This window comes from Thunnus thynnus, chromosome 10, assembly GCF_963924715.1.
Source record: "Thunnus thynnus chromosome 10, fThuThy2.1, whole genome shotgun sequence".
NCBI classification, from domain to species: domain Eukaryota; kingdom Metazoa; phylum Chordata; class Actinopteri; order Scombriformes; family Scombridae; genus Thunnus; species Thunnus thynnus.
The window spans coordinates 15,197,494-15,221,190 of NC_089526.1; the positions used below are offsets into that span (position 1 = coordinate 15,197,494).

General features: G+C 41.7%; 1 protein-coding gene and 1 long non-coding RNA gene across 4 annotated transcripts in view; one reads left to right on the plus strand and one right to left on the minus strand.

Annotated features, from left to right (window-relative positions):
* Positions 1–14,429, plus strand: part of LOC137191352 (uncharacterized) — a 15,442-nt gene extending 1,013 nt beyond the window's left edge. Inside the window, exons 2-3 of the long non-coding RNA XR_010930391.1 lie at positions 12,913–13,014; positions 13,573–14,429. This is a non-coding gene — a long non-coding RNA (uncharacterized lncRNA). The remainder of the gene's footprint in view (positions 1–12,912; positions 13,015–13,572) is intronic.
* Positions 483–23,066, minus strand: zbtb7b (zinc finger and BTB domain containing 7B). Of its 3 annotated transcripts, XM_067601369.1 has the most exons (4): positions 22,633–23,066; positions 20,531–20,641; positions 3,759–4,831; positions 483–3,609 (listed from the first exon to the last, which is right to left on the minus strand). In XM_067601369.1, the coding sequence occupies exons 3-4, from the start codon at positions 4,823–4,825 to the stop codon at positions 2,982–2,984; spliced, it is 1,695 nt and encodes a 564-aa protein (XP_067457470.1). In that variant the 5' UTR covers positions 4,826–4,831; positions 20,531–20,641; positions 22,633–23,066; the 3' UTR covers positions 483–2,981. The 3 variants fall into 3 exon arrangements, with proteins under 3 accessions (XP_067457470.1, XP_067457471.1, XP_067457469.1); XM_067601370.1 differs by lacking the exons at positions 20,531–20,641; positions 22,633–23,066 and adding an exon at positions 10,024–10,175; XM_067601368.1 differs by lacking the exons at positions 20,531–20,641; positions 22,633–23,066 and adding an exon at positions 6,333–6,618.
* Between the last annotated feature and the right edge of the window lie 631 nt (positions 23,067–23,697).

The following is a 23,697-nucleotide window of genomic DNA, read 5'->3' on the forward strand; positions in this document are numbered from 1 at the left end:
ATCTGGAAAGTAACTAAAGCTGTCAAATAAATGTAGTGGAGTAGAAAGTACAATATTTCCCTCTGAAATGTAGTGGAGTGGAAGTATAAAGTAGCATCAAATGGAAATACTCAAGTAAAGTACAAGTACCCAAAAATTGTACTTGAGTACAGAATTTCCCACCACTGGAAATAATGTAGTCCATAAAACTAAAAAAACAATTAATCTCCTCCAAGAGAAATGTTTCACTCAGAACATATATTGTTCATAACTCTAATTACCAAATTTAGGAGTTATTTATTAATATTGTCTGTTGAAGCTATGCATTCATGTTCCAAAAAATGAATATCTGCTGATAGATCATCAAATTTTTCACCACTCAAATATGGATATTGGCATCAGCCTAAAAAATCCAGTATTGGTCGGGTTCTAGTTCAAGTCTTTAAATATCTGTTTTTGTAAAATAAAATAAAATAAAATAAACCAATGACAGAAACACAGCAAACAGCAAGCTTAGATATCTTTATTTATTTTCTTTACATTAACTGAAACAAATGATGGGAAATGAATTCATATCTCTGAGAAGGTCCACTAAAAACTGAAAGACAAAAATGTATCCCTGATAGCGGGGTCTCTGCTCAGACCAGACCCCATGTCCCTTTACCGAAGCCAAGAAAACAAACAGCTCACATAGAAACGCACACTTCACAGCTGGCATTAGTTAACCCTCATTTATTCACAAAGCTCTGACTGGGAGCACCAACACCCTCCACATACAGGACCAACTGTCATACTGATATTCCAGTAGGACTGGTTCCTGTAAGACCAGTAGTTTACAATCATTGCTGTTATGTATATGCCTATTTTTACCCTCACGACAGGTTTCAATTTGATTTTCAAATGTAAAACGATATAATACAAAATCTCTTTAATATTTAAACTACTGGTCTTACATTTGCATGAAGAGTGTCAATCACCCTACAGCACCAAACAATTTCTTCCCATTTTATATTTTGTTTAATCACTTAGTGCATTGCTCAAGATTTCCTGAGAATAGTTGCAGCACAAAAAAAAATCTAAGGCAACTTCATCCCAATATATATTATATTTGAATATAACTGTACTAATATGCAAGAAGAAAATGAGTATTCATTGTATTCGGGTTTCAAAGAAGTATCGTCTATTTCAATCACAATCTTAAATGGTACCAAGTGAGTTAATGTACTAGATATTGAAGGTCAGACAAAAGGCTTGAAGCTCTCAAATCTCATAGTGCAAATAAACTGGGAATAAAAACTTTTTTTTTTTTAACTACACAACAAAGAGCGGATAGTGCACACAAGGCCAGACCGGCACGAATGCTACAGCAGGTTCTGACTCAAGAAAATTGGAAATTAAAAAGGAAAACTGCTGTCATTTAAAGCCATTCATGATTGCATTACAACCTGCCACAGGCCTTAATGTACTGGTCTTCTGGCTGAACAAGAAAAAGCCCGAAGAAACTTAAAAAGTATTTTGGTCGAAGATAGAAGACGATAAACTCAAAAGTTAATGGCCCCTTTAGACACAGTGGTGGCCGATCTATAAGAACTGCCATGCAATAACATGTGATACAGTACTATACATGTTGAATTAACATCCGAGAAGCATGCTGAAAGTCATTTTGCGTTCCAGCTACATCTGAGGTTTTAAACCCCTGACTTCTTCTTTGCTCTGTTCCCTTCTCTCTACCCCGGAGGGTGGAATGTGCCTGTGTTACTGCAGTACCTGACGGGGGGGTTAAATGTGCAAAGAATGCATTTGAGGAAGAATCGCCAAAAAGAAGACACGCAGCCCATAAAGGGTGTTTAGGTATATGGAGATGTTGAGCCACAATCTTATAAGACTTCTGAGGAACTGATAAAAAAAAAAAAAAAAAAAAGTGATCTGTGTCCCACTCTGGATTTGATCTCGCAAAGAGTTTCAGCAGAAGAGCCATAATAAATAACAATAAATAAATAAATACAGAAAAAAAGGGGACAAGTCATCTCAATCATCTCCTCATCTTGCCCCCTTTCTAATTTTTTTTTTTTAAACAAGGAATCCAAATGAGTGCATTGGAAGACTGAAATCCACAGTCTCTGGGAGAAAAAAAAAAAAATTGTCTTCAACATAACAAACATCAACTCATTGATCCAGACTTTGTCTCTTTTGGTCAGGCGTTTAACACAGAGCTCTACGGCTCCGAAACACTCAAATATGGAAGCAGATTCTTTCTCATGGCTATCAAAACAGTTGGGAAGAAGCTTGGAAAGTTCTTCAAACCCAACATTGGCTACAATTCAGCTCTCTCCTCCCCGGTTAACTTAAGATTAAAAAAAAAAAAAAAAAAGTTAAATTTAAATCTTTGGTATAAGCACCAAATCAAAGCGAAGACTCTATCTCTAACAAGAAAAGACACAAAGAACATTATTGCTTTCAATGCACAGAACCAGTTTGATTAATTAGATTGCATAACTGCATTTCCACTGATAACCACCAGAGGACAGTGGGCACACAAACTCGTTCTTGTGATCAAGGTGATATGACTTCTGAATTGCACCTGAATACATTATGTTATAACTAAAATATACCTCTCCAAATATTCCTGCATTTTGCAGCTCTGGATTTTTAGTTTGCATAGTGAAAAGCATCCAAGTAACCACAAACTCAAAACACGCATGTCCAGCTAGAAAAATAAAATGAAATCAGAAGAAACAGCTCCAACCTAAAATACATAAAATGAAACAGCAAACGAGAAACAAAATTTAAAAGACAAATAAAATCAAATGCCAGAAGACAAACATTTAAAATATCTCAGAAAACCCGTTTTTTTCTTTTAATATCATTTAGTTGTTTTTTTTTTTAAGCGCTCTCTACATGGGAGCAGCAGGTCATTAGTCCAGCCACCTGAGTGAGATTTTTTTTTACTGTGGATGCTTTACCACACAGACACACACGCATACACACACGCTCTCTTTTCACTACTCCTCCTCCTCCGCCTCCTCTTCTCCGATTTCCTCTTCCACTTCGTCTACCCATCTGTCATGCCGCGCCGCCGGCGAGTGGGTTCCTCCGGGATCCTCTCCTTCCGTCTCTCTTCCCCCTCGCAGCTCCGGACCTCGCAGAAAGAGCCCAGGGTAGTTAGCCAACCTGGTGGAGCTGAATTGAGCCAGAGCCTGAAGGGCGAGAGACCGCTCCCTCTCGCTGTCCCCTTGAAACATCAGGTGGCTGGCGACGGACCCACTTCCACCATCCAGCACCGTGCGGGGGAGGAACGCTGAGGAGTGGGCCTGTACGGACAGAGACTCCAGAGGGTTGGACTGCTTGCTGCCGCCTCCATCGCCTCTCCCCTCATCTCCGAGCTCAGGCCCACGTCTGGGGCGGCGTGTGCGCAGCTCCAGGCAACTGTGTCCCTTGCGGTGACGCTGGAGATGGTCTTCTCGGGCGAAGGCCTTGTGGCAGAGTGGACACTCGAAGGGCCGTGCCCCGCTGTGGAGGGACAGGTGGTTTTTGAGGTCGTATGAGTGGAGAAACCGGGCGGGACAGTGGGGGCAGGGGTAGGGGCGCTCGCCTGTGTGTTTCCTCATATGGATCTTCAACTTATCATTCCTAATAAAAAGAGAAGAGAAGATAAAAGATGAAGAGGCGGGGGGGGGGGGAAGTAGGATAGGAGCAAAATATGATTAAAAGATTCAAGCAGGCTACAACACTATAAACCATTTTGTTGTGTGGATATTCTATGTAAGAAGTTTCTGTACCGTGTGAAACGAACTCCGCAAGCAGAGCACTGGAAGGGCTTCTCTCCAGTATGCGTCCTCATGTGTCGAGGCAGTTTTCCTGCTCCGTGGATGATCTTCTGACACACAGGGCACTGCTGGGGCGTCTGAGACTTCCTTTTCCTCCCACCTCCCGCTGCTGATGCTGCCGCTCCTCGCTCAGCTACAGAAGTAGGTACGGAGGTACTTTCCATCAGCATACCATCATCAAAGACCTCCATCTCATCGTCATCTGACAGCTTGTCATTGGAGGACGGGACAGGAGGTGGGTGGGCTATATGGGGGCGCTGATGCAGAAAATGTAGGAGCCCTCCGTTTAGTGTGGCCCCTCTTCCTGGCTCTCGGATCGCCCTGGGATCCCCGTTCTGCCCAGATTTGAGGCAGTGCTCCTCCTGCTCAGGGCTGGGAGGCTGGGTGGACGGCAGGGAGCGGAGGCTGTCAGAGGCAGGTGAAGGGTATGAGGCGGGGGAAGCGGGTGACGGGTTCAAAACCAAGGAGTTGATGTGATGTGACCCGCCTTTTTTCACCTTCTTTCTGTCCGTTTTTCTTCGAGATCCTTTCTCTACTCCCCTCTCTCCCTCCGCCATCCTCTCTGTCGCTGTGTGTTGGGCTCTCTGCTCCTCTGCTGTGTCCCCCTCTGCCTCCGCCGTCTCCCCAAGGATGTCTCTGCACGCGTCAGCCACACACTGGATGCCCAGAAGCTGAGCCCCTCGCAGCACATCTCTCATTCCAGAGCTGGGGATGGTCAGGGTGGCGGTGTAGGCGAACTCCAGCAGGGCGTCCAGGGCATCAGGTGCCACGCAGTCCAGCTGACACACGCTGAAACCTCCTCCGCCCTCGCCGCCCCCCTCCTCTGTCCCGAACAGCCGGCGGAAGTAGAGACTGACGGCGGCCATGACGGAGCGGTGAGTCGGGTAGTGTGCCCCGCGGGAGGTCAGAGTGAGGTCACACAGGAGCCCTGTCCTCCTCTGGTCATTGAGGTGGGACAAAAGCTCATTGCTGTGCTCCGGGAAGGGGATCCCAATCAGACCGTCCTCTCCTGGAGACATTGCCACCTGCATGACAGAGGGGGAAGATTAGATAAGTGGAGTTTACAGTATGGTACCTGAATTATGAAAAGTAATAATCCACTTGAGCTCTAAAAAAACATTAACCTCAAGATTTTATCTTTGCAGTTTCTAAGAACAAACGATAAACCTTCAGGTCTTCCAGAGTGTATATATATTTAAACGTCCCAAAAGTAAAGCTTCAGTAGCGTGACTTAGAGAAGGAGTTTTACTTCACGTGAGGGACAGTCTAAATCGGGCTTAGCAACCACTCTCCCCTCCCAACCCCCCCCCAGTGCTTTCTCTCCAGATTACTAAATCAGGAGGTGGCGATTTTGTCCATTGAGACGGCGGCTGGGGCATCAGAGAAAGAATGCGATGGGCATGACAGAGGCAGCGGGAGAGGCAAAATATAAAAAGCAAGAAGAAGTAGAAATAATCATCACAGCAGGCGAGATTTAAAACGAAGTGATCAATAATGATGCGGAAAGGACGCAGGATTATGTAATGTAGGTGCTGTACCCAGCGGGCAGTAGGTTAATTCCCTTTATAGCATTAGCTGTTTGATTAAAATACCTGGAGAAGAAAGAGAGGGACTAGTGGAGGAGAAAGAAAGAAAAGCAAACGAGGAAGGAAGTGACAGACTAGAGTGGGTGAAAGGGGGGAGTACCAGTGAAAGAATGAGGAAGGAAAAAACAGCAAGAAAAAAATTAAAACCTTTATGAGGGTGGGAATAAATCTATACTCACAATTGTCCAGAAAACATTTACAGTACAGTCAGTTATTTGATTTTGTCTTTTTTGTTAACCAATAAAGCAAGTTTATTGACACAAAGTAACATGTCGTAATACAAGTCACATAAGGACAATAACTTTCTTTATTTCCCTTTGTGAGACGTAACGAGGCCTGTTGGTAATAAGACCCAACAACTCCCTTCTTTGGCTCCCTAAGCTCACACCTCACCTTGTCCACACTATACCAGCTCAACAATATCGCTCAAACACCTGAGCAGACCAGATTTTCCACAAACAACTCAACCTCCAGATTCCCCCTCCCTGCCCTTCATCTCCCTCCCATAGCAACTGGCAGCCCCCTGGCCATCCAATAACAGTGTTCACCCAGCCCAGAGGGCTCTGCACAACGACGGTACATCCACCTGACTAACCTGCTCCAAAACACACCCTATTAAACACACATGCACAGGCACAAGAGCACACACACACACACATTATGTGCCAATCTGTGGCTCCCCCCACCCACCATTGTTAGATTTAACTTGTTACGTTATGATTTGAACGTCAGCCTGTTTTAAAACACATGCATGGAAAGATGAACTCCACCTACCATGAAAAACAGTAAAAGTAAAGCTAATTAAATAAATACTTTTAAAGAACATGCCAACACCTTTGTGCAACTTGAACTTTTAGATCCTTCCAATCCGTCAAACCAATACCAAACCTCCCAAATGTTCCTTTTCTCATCCAAGCACAATCTCAGTCTATGATCCTACCTTCCCCGTCTTCATTGGCATGGGCACAGTCAGCTGGAGACGAGGCGGCATGTGTCTCACGGCATCCATCTTTTAGCTCTTTACAAATCTTCCCTCGCTTTCTTCCTCTCTCTTTGAAAACCACTTTCTTTTTTTTTCTTCTACCCTTAGATGTGCAACTTGAAGGTCTGATCTCTTTTGTCAGAAGTCGGGGTTAAGCGTTCATCCTTGGGGATGTCTACCTCTTACGCACATTCTGTCACTCACTCGCCTTCCTGTTGTATCAAAAGAGGGTGCATGGTGACGAAGACAGATTTAGAGATACCCCTCCCCCCCGGTCGCCTACGCGCCCCCTCTCTCCAAAACCCAACGGCCCATTTTCCGAACACTTTCCGATAAACACGACGTCTTCGTCGACCTCTCCCTGTTGAAACGGAGGCCGACAGGTAGACAGGTTGTAGTGTATCTAAGGTCATGGCAGGTCTGTGGATGTAGAATAAATAACCTCAAGGCTTCAGACCACACACATTAGTTGAACTGGTTTGGCAGGAAGGAAACCAGCTCATGCGACCAAAACACACCAGAAGTACCAATACTCAACGATTTCTTTAGTAACCTCAAAGAGTATCAAAGTTGAACAACCATGTAAGAACCAAAATCATATTGACATTGTGAGTCATATTATACCAAAGAACAAACATTCAGGTAGGTGCAATATGAGTTAAACCATATTACATTGTACCACAGAGACAAGCTGGTGCAAACAACTCTTCCTTTGAGACCTACTCAACCTCTCTGAGTGCTTGTGATAAAATAACTTCAACAACACTTATTTACTCTGATTTCTTTGAGCCAAAGCACTTTCATGTGAATTATCTCTTCGCTTGAGGCGGCAAAGACGGCGTGGTCTCGGGCGCATGCTGACACAGAAGAGGGAGGAAGTTAAGGAGCTTTAAGGAGATTTTTGCTTTGTCTTTGTCTCAGACATATTTTTTAATTGATAGTAAACTATTCTGATAGTGGATTAAACTTTTAAGTCATTTTTTAAGTAAAGATACCAAACATTCCCTGGTTGCAGCTTCACCAAAGTGAAGATTTGCTACTTTTCTTTTTAATATATCAATGTAAAGTAAATATCTTTGGGTTTCTAAGCATTGGTCAAACAAAATAAGACATGTGAAGACGTCTACTTGAGCTTTTAGAAAGTTGTGATGTTCTGACATTTTATAGCCAAATGATTAATTGAGAAAATAATCACTAGATTGTCAGTTACAGCCCTAAATCATACACAGATTTATACTAATGTGGGTTCATCATGGACGGGGGAAAAAAATCCCATTGGCAACCAACTTAGCCTTTGTAGGACAAAGTGTAAATGCATCTCTTGACCTTGTATGTGTGCAGTATGTCTCATTGTAAGTAAACATGATAACAGACCTGTGTGACATATTTAAGTATCACCATCCATGGTAGTCATTGTTTAAATGCATCCACAGGAAAAAACTGGATTGTTGCTAATAATTACTATGTGTATAAATACACAACATATGATGTTTTACTCAATTTCTGAAACCCCCCCCCAATAAGCGAAAAGTCATTACAACACAAAAACCAGACATCTCAAGAGTAAGGCAGCACAGAATAGCGAGACACAAAGGGGTTTAAGGAGGAGCACACATGAACTCACACTAAATTTCCGGCGCGGAGGAGAAAAAAAAAAAAACATCATGGGTGGTTGGTGGTTCGAGCTTGTTATTTTAGGCATATTCCTTAGAACAGACACGTTCGGAAAATAATAAGATTGCAAAGAAGTTTCAATGATTCCCATCAATTTTCTGTCTGTCTGTCTGTGAGTCACTTAATACTGACACATCATGTCATCCACAACACCACACACACACACACACACAGAGTTCATATCCCCCCTTCTCCTTCCTTGTCACTTTGTTTCTCTTTTTTTTTTATTTTGCTGCCAGTCAAGGACGTGTCTGCATAAGTTGCTGAATCTTGCATCACATTGTAACTAATGGTAAAACAGCCCACAGTCAGATACCACAAACACATCTTGTCCTGCACACAAAATAATTCACAAGCTCATATTTAACTATTATCATAAAACATAATTACTGTCTGAAAGCATGTCATTCTAAGTTTATTCATGTTAATTGAGGCTAATTACCTTAAAGTCAAATAACTGATATGACTGTTTGCCTTTAGGTGTGTCATATAATGTCTTTCTTATTCTTGCCAAAACATTTAACCACAAAAAAAATGCTAACTCTCTAAAATCTGCCACCTTCTCACTTTTTAACGCATTGAATGCTACAGATGTTAAGATGTTATCCTTCCAACAATTGTCTCTTTCTCTTTTTTTCTTCTCACCTCCCACTCCTTGTGTCGACGGTGGACGTATTCACCTCCTCTGCAACTCTACGGTTTCCTCATCCCTTACTTTCATTATGTGCACTCTCTTCCTCTCTCTTAAAAATGAGGATTTATTCGTTACTTAAAAAAACACCTATAACATTTGGACATTTTAATCGTTTTGTTTTCATCTGTCACGGCCAACTATTAAAAACCTAGAGCTTCTTTGTACTTAAAGAAGTTTTGCAACCAGACCGACAAATAAACCAGCACAAGTCAAATGGGCTTTATTCTTAATGTTTTGAGTCGAATCCACCGTGGATTCGTTTTTACTGAAGAGGAAATGGAAACTTAAATTCACTGTCCACCAGCACGACTTAGTGCAACTCCTAAAAATGAGACGAGTTTGAGCAGAGGCCAGGAAAATGACAGCTGCAGGACTGACCAAACCTGCACACAAAGATTTATTCTTCAGTATAAAAGGTTATAGTATCCACCATCTATATCATGAAATCCTACGGCAAACGCTGTGTGTGTGTGTGTGTGTGTTAGTGTGTGCGTGTGTGTGTGATGACTGGAACTAGAACTGTTAGTATTATTTTTATGGCTCTTATTTTCCGTTAAAGTCTGTAAGTTTTCCCAGTCCACCTCAATTATATCAGGCTCCAGTGCTAAGGGGGAAAATATGACTTTATACTATTCACAGAAAACTGCGGCCGAGAGGGAGAAGGAGAAATGCTTTTATGAATTCTGATGTCAGATGTTTTCCAAAGTGCCTGTACGTGTGTGTGTTTGTGACTCTGTGTGTGTGTGTGTGTGTGTGTGTGTGTGTGTGTGTGTGTGTGTGTGTTGGTTAATGTGAGCAAGTATGCGTATGTTGTGACGGCACGTTTTCTCAGTATATGAGTAACAAGTAAGTGCTAGAATATTGATCATGCTTAGAGCTTAACAATACAAAGTTTACAATTAAAATAAAAAGTGAAAGGTAAAATTTATAAAGTAGACTTAAAATTTAGCAAAAGTTTCATATTTTAAAAGTGTTTTCAGGCTCAAAATGTAATCAAATGCCTATTGTTTTGCTTATTTTCAAACATGATAGCAGCTCAGATAAATTAGAAAATATACTTACAGTAAAATGCTCACAAACAATGAATAGTCGAAACACACTCTCACATCGAAACAGACACACACACCCACCTACAAGTGCTTTCATTCAGATAAAACCCCTGTGCTTCAGAAGTTATTCCTAACCACACCATAACAAATCATGATGCTAAACAACCACTGCACCAAATAAAACAAACAACAAAACGGCCAAACAGATGGAAAGTAAGATTCAAGCTCATACCGTTTCTCCTCCACTCACTCGTCTTCCTCTCACCACTTTTCTTCTCTGTGTGATAAAGATTTTAAGGGTTAAAGAAAGACACTCTTTTTCACCCTCTTTACACTTCACTTATTTTGGGGGTAGTGAGTGGAGTGTGGTGCTGGGACACCTTCTCTGAGGAAGAGTAGGGGAGGAGGAAATGGGGGGGAAGAAAAGAGATGAGAGTATACACACACACACACACACACATACACACACGTCTGCCAAACCAAAAGCTGCTTTCAGACTAGCAGAACACTCTCACAGGAGTATCTGACTGCAAAACCTTCACATTTAAGCAACGATTATTTTCCAAAATAACACATAAATACTGGCTACACACAAACTGACACATCCAGGTCTTCTAATAATACAGCATGTCTCTGCTGGATGGTTAAAACACAAGCTCCGCCTGCTCCGAGTCCCAACAGTTCCCCTCTGGACTGAACATTTGCATCCCACCAGGAGATATAAAAACAGACGCTGCCAGGTAGAATTTGAATCGGAATTTGAATTTGTCAAAGACAAGACTTGAGACAACACCATGATAATTAGAACGATTGCACCTTGCCGTGACTGGACTGAAGGAGATGGAAAAAAAAAAAAAAGAAAAGTCCAATGAGCTAATGTTACTCAGCAAGAAGTTTATTCTGTCTTTTATTCGAGAAAGCCCCTGCGACCAAGCCCTCCTCTGTCCTTAATGTAACTGGGGCATTATGGTGTGTGTGCGTGTGTGAACGCATGCGCACAGTGTGGTCTTAGTTCCAAGAACACATTACATTATTCATTTGGTTGGCAGAGCGGAGGCCCTTATCCCCTCGCCCTCCCACACCACAACACTCCACAGTGAGCTACAACAGCAGCCAGTTTGCATGCCAGTCCTGAACACCAATGTGGATCTGCTGGAGGATTATCAGCTTATCAACACATGGGGCAAGACATTTGGGTGCACATACTGTATACCCTCTGTCCCGTAATATCCACTAACTACTGCTCTGAGCCAAATGTAAATAAAACTGTAGTATCTACATGTAGGGACACGGAAACACTGACAACAGCAGACATCACGGTATTTAAAAATTAACACGTTATTTAAATAATATTTTGTGGGCAAATATTACGGGTTTCACATTCCTGCAAGAACAAGAACATTTTAATATATTAGTAGTCACTTTACTCCACCAGAACAGTCAAATTATTGCAGAATAACATATTATTTTATTGTACTTTAGCATTTTAAGACCAGGGTATGACAATTTAAAGTCCTACTTGAAATCTAGCCTCATATACTAATCCAGTAGATTAATTATATTGTTAAATTACTGTGGTTTGTGTGGAACCCAACACACAGTCATTGTATAATTTTTGGGGGCTTTTATTTAACTTTTTTATGAGGTTGCATCCTGTCAACTTTGCTCACAAAGCTTCATGTTTGAAGTTTAACATTTTTTTGTATAGTCTTAAACTATTTCTTCTTTTATAGCCTTTTGATTCGTAAGAGTCATTATGTAAACACTCTGAAAGTGATGAGTCAATATAATACTAAAATTATTTCCCTAAGGGATGAAAAAATATACAAACGAGTGACAAATTAAAGGAAAAACCAACATAAAGTGTCTTAGTAAGGTGTTGAACCACCATGTGACGCCAGCACAGCTTCAGTGTGCCTTGGCATTGATTCTACAAGTCTCTGAACTCTTCTGGAGGGATGAACTCCATTGTTCCAAAAGATATCCCCTCATTTGGTGTTTTGATGATGGTGGTGGAGAGCACTGTCCAACATGTTGGTCCAAAATCTCCATTAGGAGTTGATATCTGGTGACTGCGGAGGCCATATGATGTGTGTCACATTTTCATACTCATCAAACCATTCAGTTACCCCTCGTGCCCTGTGAATGGGGGCACTGTCATCCTGGAAGAGACCATTACCGTCAGGGTTGAAATGTTTCATCAAAGGAATAAAAGTGATCACTCAGAACAACTTTGTATTGATTTGCAGTGACCCTTCCCTCTAAGAGGACAAGTGGACCCAAACCATGCCAGCAAAATGCCCCCCGAAGCATAAAAGAGCCGGCGGATCCCCTCACTGTAAGGGTCGAACATTCAGGCCTGTACCATTTTCTTGGTGAACGCCACACATGCACTCGCCCACTTGTCGAGAATGTGGTGGTGATGACTCATCTGACAATATCACTTTTTTCCACATCTCGGTACACCAGTGCCTATGTTTTTGCACCACTGAACTCTCAAATGTGCATTCATCTTTGTAATGAGGGGTTTATGCACTGCCACCCTACTATAATATCCCTCTCTGTGTAATTGTCAACGGACTGTTCTTGCTGACACAGTCTGATTACGTCCTGCGTTGACAGTCACCTGAGGAAGAGTTGCTCTTTTGTTTTATCCTTACACATCTCACTAATGCACAAACATCACAGTCATCAAATGTGAGCTGTCGACCACAGTTTCCGAACCTATTTACTGATGTCTTCCCCATAGATCTAAAAGCAGATGTCACTTTAGTCATTGTTCCTATTGAAACACTAGCCGGTTCAGCAGTCTTTGTGACTGACGCTCTGTGCCCCAACAATAAACCCTCTTTTTCAAAGTCACCTAGATCTTTTCTTCTTGCCATCTTGATACAAAATCAGAATCAACTGCTCAGCGTTTTTTTTATAAATGCAACAGAGCGTGATTGGATGTTAACTGTTTTATTGTACCATGCAGTGCATCTTTGTGGAAGCATCTGCATTCATTATGTTTCTCAACTCATTCAGGTTTTTCTTTTAATTTGTCACGTGTCTGTATTTTTGGCGTGTAATTTTTCTCAAATGAGTGTAGTGTGTGACATTTCTCCCATGTTTGCCACAGTGAAAAGAGGAAAGCGCAGTGGCAGGAAAAGAAATCAATCTGAGGTTGGAAAGAGGAAAAGTCTGAGATTTGAGAAGAGACAACAAAAGGAACATGAGGGAGGTATGTTTTCTAAAAACACACATGTTCTTAGAAATCACACAAAAAAAAAAGGAGGGTATGGGGGAGGAGAAACACATGAGAGTGAGTGAGTGAGTGAGTGAGTGGGTGTAGAGATACTCTGAAAGATAAAGAAGAGAAGAGGGTGGGTTAAGACAGGAAAATCTAGTCCCTGCCTCGAACAATCTGTGTTTGCGAGGAGACATGAAACAAGAGTAGAGAGAGTAAAGTTACACGGGGGGGGAGAGGAGGAAGGGGGGAGACAGAAAAAGAGAAGGGAGAGGAGCCGTGACATGACAACTGGGAGCTAAACAGAGCGATCGAGCAAGAGGTGAACACATGCACGCAACTACAGGAAGTAGCAAAAGTCCTTGCAGGTGTGTGTGCGTGTGTGTGTGTGTGTGTGTGTGTGTGCAGATGTCTGAGGGAGAAATGTGGTAGCAGTCACCTCTATCATTAGCATCACTAAAAGGGAGTTTCACCCTAAGATGGAGAACACACACAGATGTGAGAAGGCATGCTGACAGAGTGGTTTCACACTTTACTCTCCCTCTCTTTTAGCTCCTTATCTGGTCAGCAGTTTCTACCCCCAACACTCCACGACTGTGAGTGTGTGTGTGAACAGCGGAGTGTCAAGGTGTGTGGGCGAATCTTATTCTGCACCTTGTGTCAATTAATATGCAAGAGAGAGACTTTTGGTTTTAATGATGTTTATGTGCATTTGATGAGCTCATTCCTGTTGATAATATTTTCCTTCTGAGAGTACGATTGCACAGCATGTGAAACACGTCATAAAAAAAAAAAACAAAACAACAAATGATAAATGAAGTATGATTATAGTCAAACATGCAGTAATTCATCAGCATGCTTGTTGTAACTCAGCGGGGGTGTTTTAACATGTCGGTCCGCGGTACAGTTCAGCGAACTCTGTAGGTGTAATCGTGGCATATAACACTAAGCGTAGTGAGTCGGAACTTCAAAGTGGCAGCATTACAACTTTCAACTGAGTGTTTACATGAGAATGAACAAAATTAATTAGTTTTTGTATTGAAATTTCTCAATTACATAATTTTTTACAAATTACGTTGAAGAATACTTACAGTGTTCATTAGCAACTTGAAAGTCACTTTTCAGTCAACTTTCCATAAAACCAGAATCCTTAGAAAACTCTGCTAAGAAACAATTAATAGCGTTGTTTTTTCAATTTTTAACGTCACATCATCGTGTTTTTCAAATTTGATGAAGCTATGAACCCAAAAACAAAACGTTTGGTTTTTTTTGTCTAACACTCACCAGACACAAAATTAAATATTTAACTGCACCTGCCCTTTAAAGTATTTTTTTGTGTGTCAGATGATATTAAATTGTATAATATGTTAATACACTCACTGGCCACTTCATTAGGTACACCTGTGCAATCTAATCCAACCCAATACAACATTGTCAGAAAGGTGATAATTCTACTTTATGTCTGTTATTGAGGTCTGTTATTGTAGTTTAAAGACTGTATGTATGAGATGAAATATTTTTCCTATTCTGACCTCATGTCATTTTTTACAGGTATTTTAATGTTTAATGTGTTTAAATGTTTTGTTTGAATTTTAAATAAAATATGATCAACATTTAATACATAATACATTAAACACTATCAATGGATTTTACACAGACATACCTGTGAACTGAGAAGAAAATAATAATAACTTCATTTGTATAGCACTTTTCATATAAAAATGCAGCTCAAAGGGCTTTACAACAAAAAAGTTCTCATTTTTTCAAAGCCGGTATATAAATGTCTGCACGAGTCTGTCTATAGACACAAAATAATTAAATCTACTTCAAGGACCCTACAATTAATGATACCTTTGTGAAACATTTAATATTACATTTGTGACACCGAGGCGCTGATTTAACTTACTTTTTTGAGGCCGTCTGCTTTTTTTTTGCGCAACAAGGTTAATGCAGTGTAAGAACTACAACTTTACAAACTGCAGGTGCAAATTGACAGCAGAAATGAATCAGCATCTCAACCAAAATTTGAGGTTTCATGTGTGCATGTTTATGTGTACTCACGCATGCATGTCTGCAAATGTAGTTTGATAGATTTGTGTGTGGTTATGGGTAGATACTGGGAAGATAAACTTGTTTGTATGATGTTTATTATATTTTTTAAGGCGGGGTTGTGGGGTAAGTAGAAGGGTTATGGAGATGGGGGTTTGAGTAGGATGCTCTGGAGATTGGGCAAAAGAAATTATGTTTATTTACAATATGATGTATACTCTTTATCGGTATGTATTAACGTAGTGCGTTCAAGTATTAGCCTGTTGTGCATCTTCCTTTCATTACAAAATCACAAATGGATCACAAAATGTAGTCTATTCAATTAGAAAGTGAAAATATAGTGAAAAGCAAGACAGAGAAAAACAACAGAATCCATTTTTAGTCCATTTAAATCTTTTATTCTGCACATATCTGTTGACACGTGTTTATAAACGCTAACACGTTGTTACTATGCATGTTGTTGTTACTATGTGTGTGTGTGTGTGTGTATTACAAATGCATTTAGTTGCCACATCACTGGGAGGGTCTCAACAACTGCTGCTCTCTACACAAATGAGCTCCCATTTCAGTGGAAGATATTGCAAAAGCACTGGACACACACACACACACACACACGCGCGCACGCGCACACACACAACATTGACAGACAGAGAAATGTCGCAAAACTAACTGATCCTGATCAGTTTCCTTTTCCTGTGCTCAGTAAAGATGGTCGACCACTAGTACAGATGAAGAGATAAATTAAAAACAAACTGACACATAGAAAACAAGCATAAACAGCTCTGAGTGAGATAAAGCAAAAAAAAATACTGATGACAACACTTACAGGTATGTAGGAGCAGGAAGGGAAAAAGACAACTAGAGGACATGAGTGAAAGACGTGTCACCTTCCTGACGAACATGTCAGTGATGCAGGGAGGGGAGGAGACTGTTTGTTTTTACTGTAACTACAATCCATGAATTATATCACAACTTCAGGGTAACTGCAGGGAGGGACTTGCGGTCCAGCTGACTGTATCAGCCACTGCTGTGGTGTCAGAAAAGTCAGGAACTGCGTAAAGGCAAAAACGACGACAGAGGAGAGGGTGAACTACCAGATAACATCTTTTCCTGATGGACGTCTCATAGAGAAAGCATGTTTTTCTCTTTCACAATCTGAATGATGGATGGTTGGTGAGCACATCTTGAGGGAGAAGGTGATTCAACTGATTCAAGAAATTTGTTTTTTTTATAAAGGAAGTTTGATTTCAAAATAAGATATCCAGCATAGGACACATTATAAGTCCTTTCTGCAAAGATAATAATTCTTTTTTTTTTAATATTAACAAAAGTGATTTAACTTTTCCAAAGGGGATTATATGCAGCCTTTTGGAATAAAAACCTCCATTTGCTGTTGGAGTTCCCCTTTGAACATCCTACATGAAAGGGGTCAGTTTCAGCAGCAATGACTCCCATGTCTGCTCATGTTTGGGTGTTTATTCTCACTTTCCCTGAAGTGTTGTCTCACTGTACCTATTTATGATAACCGCCCGCTCAGTGTGTACAGAAAAAATTGCACTGTTACCAGAAGAGCTGAATCACGGTCCCTCCTTCAGCCTGTTGCTTTTTCTCAGGCCCTTCTTTTACTTCTCCCCTGACTCTTTACAAGAAGAAGAAGAAGAAGAAGAAGAAGAGTCAAGGCCACCTGCCGATTGGTTGAGGCTGGGTGGCGTGGGCTGTGATGCTGGTGGTCGAGAGCGAGGGAGGGCTGTCAAATGCTACAGAAACTCATGACTGAAAAGAGGAAATGGCAGATACATAACTTCCTCTATTGACACAGATCGAGTGGGGGCAAGACTTAACTGTAATGCAGCAGACTGGATAAAGGCCACCATGTAGTCACCCCTGTAGCATTACTGCCTCAATGTGGAGAAACAACCGCCATATATGGTAAAAATACAGCTTTTGTCTAGGGTTCGAGGGCTTTAGTCATGGTTTATGCACATTTTTAAATGAGCATAAAACTAAGACTACGGCAGCAAAATAATTGCCATTACATCATGAAATATATTCTTTCTCGCATAGGATGACACACCAGTCTGGCTGCAGTTGTGTAATTTTTCCTTATGTTTTGGATGAAAAAAACAGACTAGGGAATATAGAGGTTTTCTCAGAGTAAAGGGGATGCAGGGGAGCAAAGTAGACAAACAAACGTGAGAAAAAAAAGAGTGAAACTCCTTCAAATATTGGGAGCAAAGAGGGAAATCTCTATCTCTTTCAAGTCCCATCAACCTTCCCCTGTTCTCTCTCTGTCTCTCTCTCTCCCCCACCTTTCCGCCCACTCAGTCAGTTTAAGTGAAACTGAAAGACCCATGTATGAAATGGGGGAATTTATATGGGCTCACATGCCCTAATTAAAACATTTCCTGGAACTGCATGCATACATGTACATGTGCGTGCATGCATGTATGTGTTAGGAGTGTGTGTGTGTGTGTGTGTGTGTGTGTGTGTGTGTGTGTGTGTGTGTTCCTCGCCTGACCGACCACTCGATGTCACTTCCCCCTATCCACCAGTTCATGGACACATGGTAGTCACCAGTCATACTCTAGCAAAGCCATGATCACATGATTTGTCACACTGACTTGCCCACCAAACACACACACACACACACACACACACACACACACACACACACACACAATTCACTAACAAATTTGAACTTGACTCAAATGAAAAATTAGATCCTTAACTACATCAATAACTACAGTACTACCAAAAGTTTTTGATGTGCAAATTTGATTCAAAAAGTTGATTGAACATGACATTAGACTACATTCTGATACTGATACTTGTGTTCAGGTATTTGAATATACAGTTTAGCAGCAGAGAAATTTTTGTTTCCTCTAGCAATCGACAATTGTGACTTCCAAGATCAAAATGTTCTTTAGATCAGTTTGTGTACGATTTTTACTTTGGAGTACAGCGTTATCAGTATGTTGACAACATGTTGAAGGAAAAATATGAAACATCCTTTCATGGTTTGCTGTTGTCTGATGTGTGTGGTCCAGTTTTTAGACCTAAAGCTGGGAAATAAATTTGTTTTTTGAGCCTGGGTTTCTTCAGTGAAGCATTCATAACAATTTAAATTGCATTAAAAGCCTGAAAAAAGGCTTGAGGGTGTAAAAACACAACAGTATTATTCTTTATTCATTAATTTGTGAGGTTTCATTTAAGCCTTTTGTCTGCCTTAATGAAGTGCATCATTATTTACAGGTTTCAGAAACTTGCCTCCGGGTTAAAAAAAATAAAAAATAAAAAAAAATCACTTTTTAAAAATTTAACAATAACTAGGGCACAAAATTAGCTCCAGCCATCAGCCAAATGCTGGTAAAATATGCAGTTGGCTGTTAGATTTGCTTCACTCACCAGCAGAAAAAAAACAATGGTAAGGTATTGAGCTGTTGGTAAAATTCACTAGTCATTTGGCTGGTAGACAAAAAGGTAATTTTGCACCCTGACAATAACCATATTCCATACCGTATATTCATATTTTGCCTATTTGCATTTTAATACCAGGTTTTCAAATGAGCTAATGCCAATTAGCATAATGCTATTAGCCTGAAGCTGAAGAAGTTGTTAATGTTGCATCATAGAAAACTCTAGTAGTTACTTTATTCTGTTGTCAATAGGCTTCCTCATAAGCGGCGTTGCTTTGTGATATTTATCTTGCACGACAAACTCTATAAATACCATAAACAAAAGAGTTTATTTTTGGCATCATTCCCGAACCATCTCTAAAAGCCAATTGCAGTTATAGAGTGTCTCCATCCGACACACCACAGAGGAGTTAACTTGCAGGTTGCCAATAAAATATTTAACTGCTTGACTACTTATTCAGCTCATATTTGTTTCCAAGGACAAGGAAGTTTTCAGTTAGCCCCTCCCCTTTAGCAAAGACCCCACCCACCCTTTATAACCATCAGCATTTAATGAGATTTGACCCCTGACAACAATGTGTTTGTGATGTAAACTGTGTGAAAGCAGCAAAAGTGAGACAGGCTGAATAAAACAGATTAGGCCGTTCTGGATGATTCGTATCAGGGAAATTAGTCAAGCATAATTGCAAGTATCTCATTTGTATTACTTAGAGACAGGGAGGGCTGAGCCTGACAAAACCATAACTTAAAATGATAACATTTTTTTGTCTCTCATTTAGGAATTTATTGCATTCATTTCACTCGTGACAATGTGTGTATGCAGCTCTGAATGTGGTGCTTTCAAGCTGAAATCTGTAATGCTTTTAATTCATCTGGTGTTATTAAATTCAGAGATATGGTGGGGTTTGTTGGTTCTGGTTGAAAACTGCAGATTGTAGATTTTTTTTTTATTCATATTTGTGCCTGAAGGGGGTTTTCATTAATGTAAGGGTAAATGTGTAGCTTTAAGATGACATTTTATTCGATGACGAACAGATAGAAAAAAAAATTCCTATCACTCTTCTACCTGTCACACTGCATTTTTCTCAACCGTCACTCTGCTGTTTTGGCTCCTCACAGGCACTGAACAGAACCTGGTCCCTGTTTCCCAAAAGTATTACTAAAAGTATCAGTATGCTTCAAACAAAGTGCCTGCATCTGATTCCACCTACACCATTTTGATGGGGCAGCTTCCAAGAATTTCTGTATCTTTCTGAACAGCAGAATCCAACAGTTATGACCAGTTTATGCAGCAATTGGCCAAGTTTGAGGAGGTGAGAAAGTAAACAAGCTTTTTTTTTTTCCTAGGACTGCAAATAACTATTATTTTCATTGTCAATTAAGCTGTTGATTATTTCCTCAATTAATCAACTAGTTGTTTGGTCTATAAAATATCAATCCATTAATTTCCAAATGCCCAAGATGACTTCAACAAATGACTTCTTTTGTCCTGAACAACAGTCCACAACTTAAAGATATTCAGTTTACTATCATAGAAACCAGAAAATATTCACATCTGAGAAGCTGGAATCAGATTTTTTTTTTCTTTAAGAATGACTCCAAATTATTAATTGATTATCAAAATAGTTGGCAATTACTTTCATAGTTGCCAACTAATCGATTATTTGTTGCAGCTCTACATTTTCCAATTTTCAAACATGTCCATCACTTTTCATGTGTCCAACTGAGTGCATCACAAAGGCTTTCAAGGAGAGACTTTCCAAAAGTGTGCACCATCTCGTCTCTCTATGACGGCACATTTCTCATCCAATCTTTGAATGTGGCCACATTAGACATGTTCAGAACAAATTTTATACAAACTAGTTTATTTAAAGCATAAGATAATCTTTGCCCTGTTGTACATCTATGGGCTAAGATCTTTTGAGAAAAGAAGTCCCTGATGTTTCCACTTGTAAAAATGGTTGACAGCATAAATTCAAATTAAAGAGAAGGACTGATGCTGAGATTAATGGTCTAATGTAACGTCTATAGTGTAAGATTCCTACCTCCAGTCCATAAACCCAGGAGAAGATGGGTGCCTGCTTTCTGTCTCTCTCTCTCTCTCTCGTCCCCCTCCTCTTTGGTTGTTTGCTCAGAGGTCAGCAGAGGTCATACACCTGAGGCAAAAAGGCAAGGAAGTGAAAAAAAAAAACATTAAATTTGAGCATTATTCATCCGCTATGGGTTTATCAGCTATCAAGTGCATGAACAAAGATGGGAGACGTGATTAACAAACATTGAGTAATGACAGAGTGTTGACTAACTGAGACACATGTCTTTTTTTCTTTTTGTAAAATAGGTTAAGAGTTAGCAAGCGTGCATGTGGATAAATACACACACACACCCACAAGCAATCATATGATGCATCAGAGGAGTGGAGTGGGGGGGTTCTTGTACCAGAACAGAAAAAAAAAGAGACGCTGATAGAAACCAACCGCTTCCTACTTTGACTTCTTTAGAAAAGAAGTTCTTCAACAGTCAGTAGGGTTGGGAAAGCCCACACACACACACACACGCACACACACACACACACACCCACACCTCTTTAAGCTGAAAATGATGAATATACCGTACAGAAGTGGTGTGTGGTGCGTGTACGCAACTCTATTATTTCCACAGCTCAATAAGAAACATACTAAAAATGTGTGTCCGTGTATAACTGCAGATTCAGATTAAAACATGCGATGATGAAGTGTCAGAAGGAAAGAGAGACATCAGTTACGAGAAGAAGGCCGGTAGAGAGCATGGCAGGATGGAGGTCATGTCAGGACAGCGGGAACGAGGGATGAAGCACAGATGTCTAATTATGTTGCTGAACAAAAGTTCGGGCAAACTGAGCTGGCATTAAGAATTTATTTCAAAACCCTGATGGCTCTTCCATGTGTGGAGAATTTTGAACCATCCCCTGTGCAAGAGAGACAGCATCTGAAAATGCCCACTCACATGACAGTGGATGTAACCCTGTGGCGCTCACGCACACAAGAGAGGGAACAAAACAGAAAGACAAAAGAGACTCGGGCTCTTTCTCCAAACTTTTCTCTCCTTCAGTCACAAGCTTTGCCCACAAACAGAGGCTGTAGACGATGCGTCAGCCTCCCAATCGAGCCAAAAAAACAAAAACAAAAAAGCCTCGACGACACCTGAGGCTGTAGAGGGAATAAGGCATTAACTACCTGCATGGACGGCTAAAGATTTAACCAAACAAGCTGTGCCCAACACAGGGAAACCAAACCCAAGCCAGTTGAGCTTGTTAGGCCGGTCTGGCAGAGGGGCGAGTCAGCAACACATCTACCTCTGTAATGACACACACACACACACACACACACAAGCCCACTGGCATGAAAGCCCTCCCCACCCATGAAGGCAGGCAGAGAACTCTTAACCTAACATTACAGCCTGAGCACATCCTATTGTAATACAGGTTAGTGGCAGGATTAAAATAAAACACTGGGTGCGCCATGGGGAGAGGATGATGATGATGATGATGATGATAATGATGATGATGATGATTAACAGACCACTGAAGGGAGACCATTAAGGTGCAAGAGGCTAAATAGATCCAGTGAGCAGCAGAGAGGCAGGTGATGTGCGTGAGAGCAGGTTAGGTTTTGGATGTCAGCCGGTGTTCTCGGCTATAATTAGCAGCCGAGTCTCCAGAAATGTACCCGCCGACCCCGCTCTCTCTCTCTCTCTCTCTCTCTATCTCTCTCTATCTCTCCTCTCACCTGGACGCCGCGCACAGATGCACATATCAAACAGCACCTGAGACACCTGCTCCGCAAAAAAATACACCCACACACTCGCGCAACACACACTGTATATTTCATTTAGTGCATTTAGAAAAAAAAAAAAGCCGAGCCGAAACGCCCTCTGGTTGTATTATAAGGGGAAATAAATGTCGACGGGAGTTACCGAATACCCGTGACGTGGATAGCTAGTCCTCCCGTGACCCCGATCAGAACCGGGAAGGAGGGAGGAGGGAGAGTTTGAGGCGAGCCGGCGCTGTCATAGCATACAGATAGCCTATGTCACTTAAATTTCAATTGACTTACAGGTGTGCTACAATTTTTTTTCTGTCAAATCGACAGTAGACAGGTAGTGCTGTTACCTGGGTGCCGGTGTGTCACCTGTCCTGACTCGTCGCCTCCCACCTGACCGGCCTCCACACTTCCTGGATTATTCCGTCCCACCCTGCCTACTTCTTCTACTTCTTATTCGTCTTTTTTTTATTTTCTTATTATCCTGTCGTCTCTTCCACTCCGCCGGGGGTCACCCGCTCCTGCCGTCCTCAGCTCGACACCCCGGTGAGGTTTTATTCTTCGACAATCGTGCGTTGGCGTTTCTCCTCGTTGGTCCCACTCTATCGGGCTGCTGCTGCCGTCTCCTCTCTCTGCAGACCGCCGGCTCTCTGGGCTGCTCTGACCCCCCTGTCTGCCTCTGCTGGCCCACTCCAACTCCCAGCTCCTCCTTTCTGAGAACCAGGAAGCGGCTTGCCCTACTTACACCCAGCCTCGGATTGGCTCTGGCAGGGCTGGAGAAGAGACCGCCGGGGTGGGCAGGGCACAGGGGAGGGAGGGAGGGGGAGGGAGAGCACGGAGGGGGTCCGGCTTCAGTGCGATAGGCTATCAGCGGTGTCTGTCCCGGTGGCGGAGGGAGGAGAGAGGTGGGCAGGTTTGGAGACCCCCCCACCCCCACCCTCCTCCCTCCGCCGCCCTGCTCCTCCCCCTCCCTCCTCCTCCTCCTCTTACCTGTGCGTTTGGGCATCACCGCGCATAGGTGGGTAGAGTTCAGCGGGTAGCGAAAGCGGATTGAAGGATATCTGCCTATTGCTTACCTGTCAGATATAAACGCATTTTCAGTCGAAATAGACTTAGTGCCCCCACCCCCACCCCCCACCCCCTCCTTCTCCTCCTCCTCCTCCTCCTCCTCCTCCTCATGACCCAGCAAAATTCCCTCAGGAGCCATCTGGAGGTGACCACGGATAGACAGATGCAGTTCAGGCACCCACACCAACACCTAAACAGGACAGGAGCCTGTGATCCGTGGCTGACTGATATTTCAAGTTAAACGGAACCTATTGTGATAAATGAAACTCTTAGAGAGGATGTGTCACATCCAGTGTGAGGGCAGCAAAGGGCAACACCACCAGGGACTTTTTTAAAAAATTACTTTG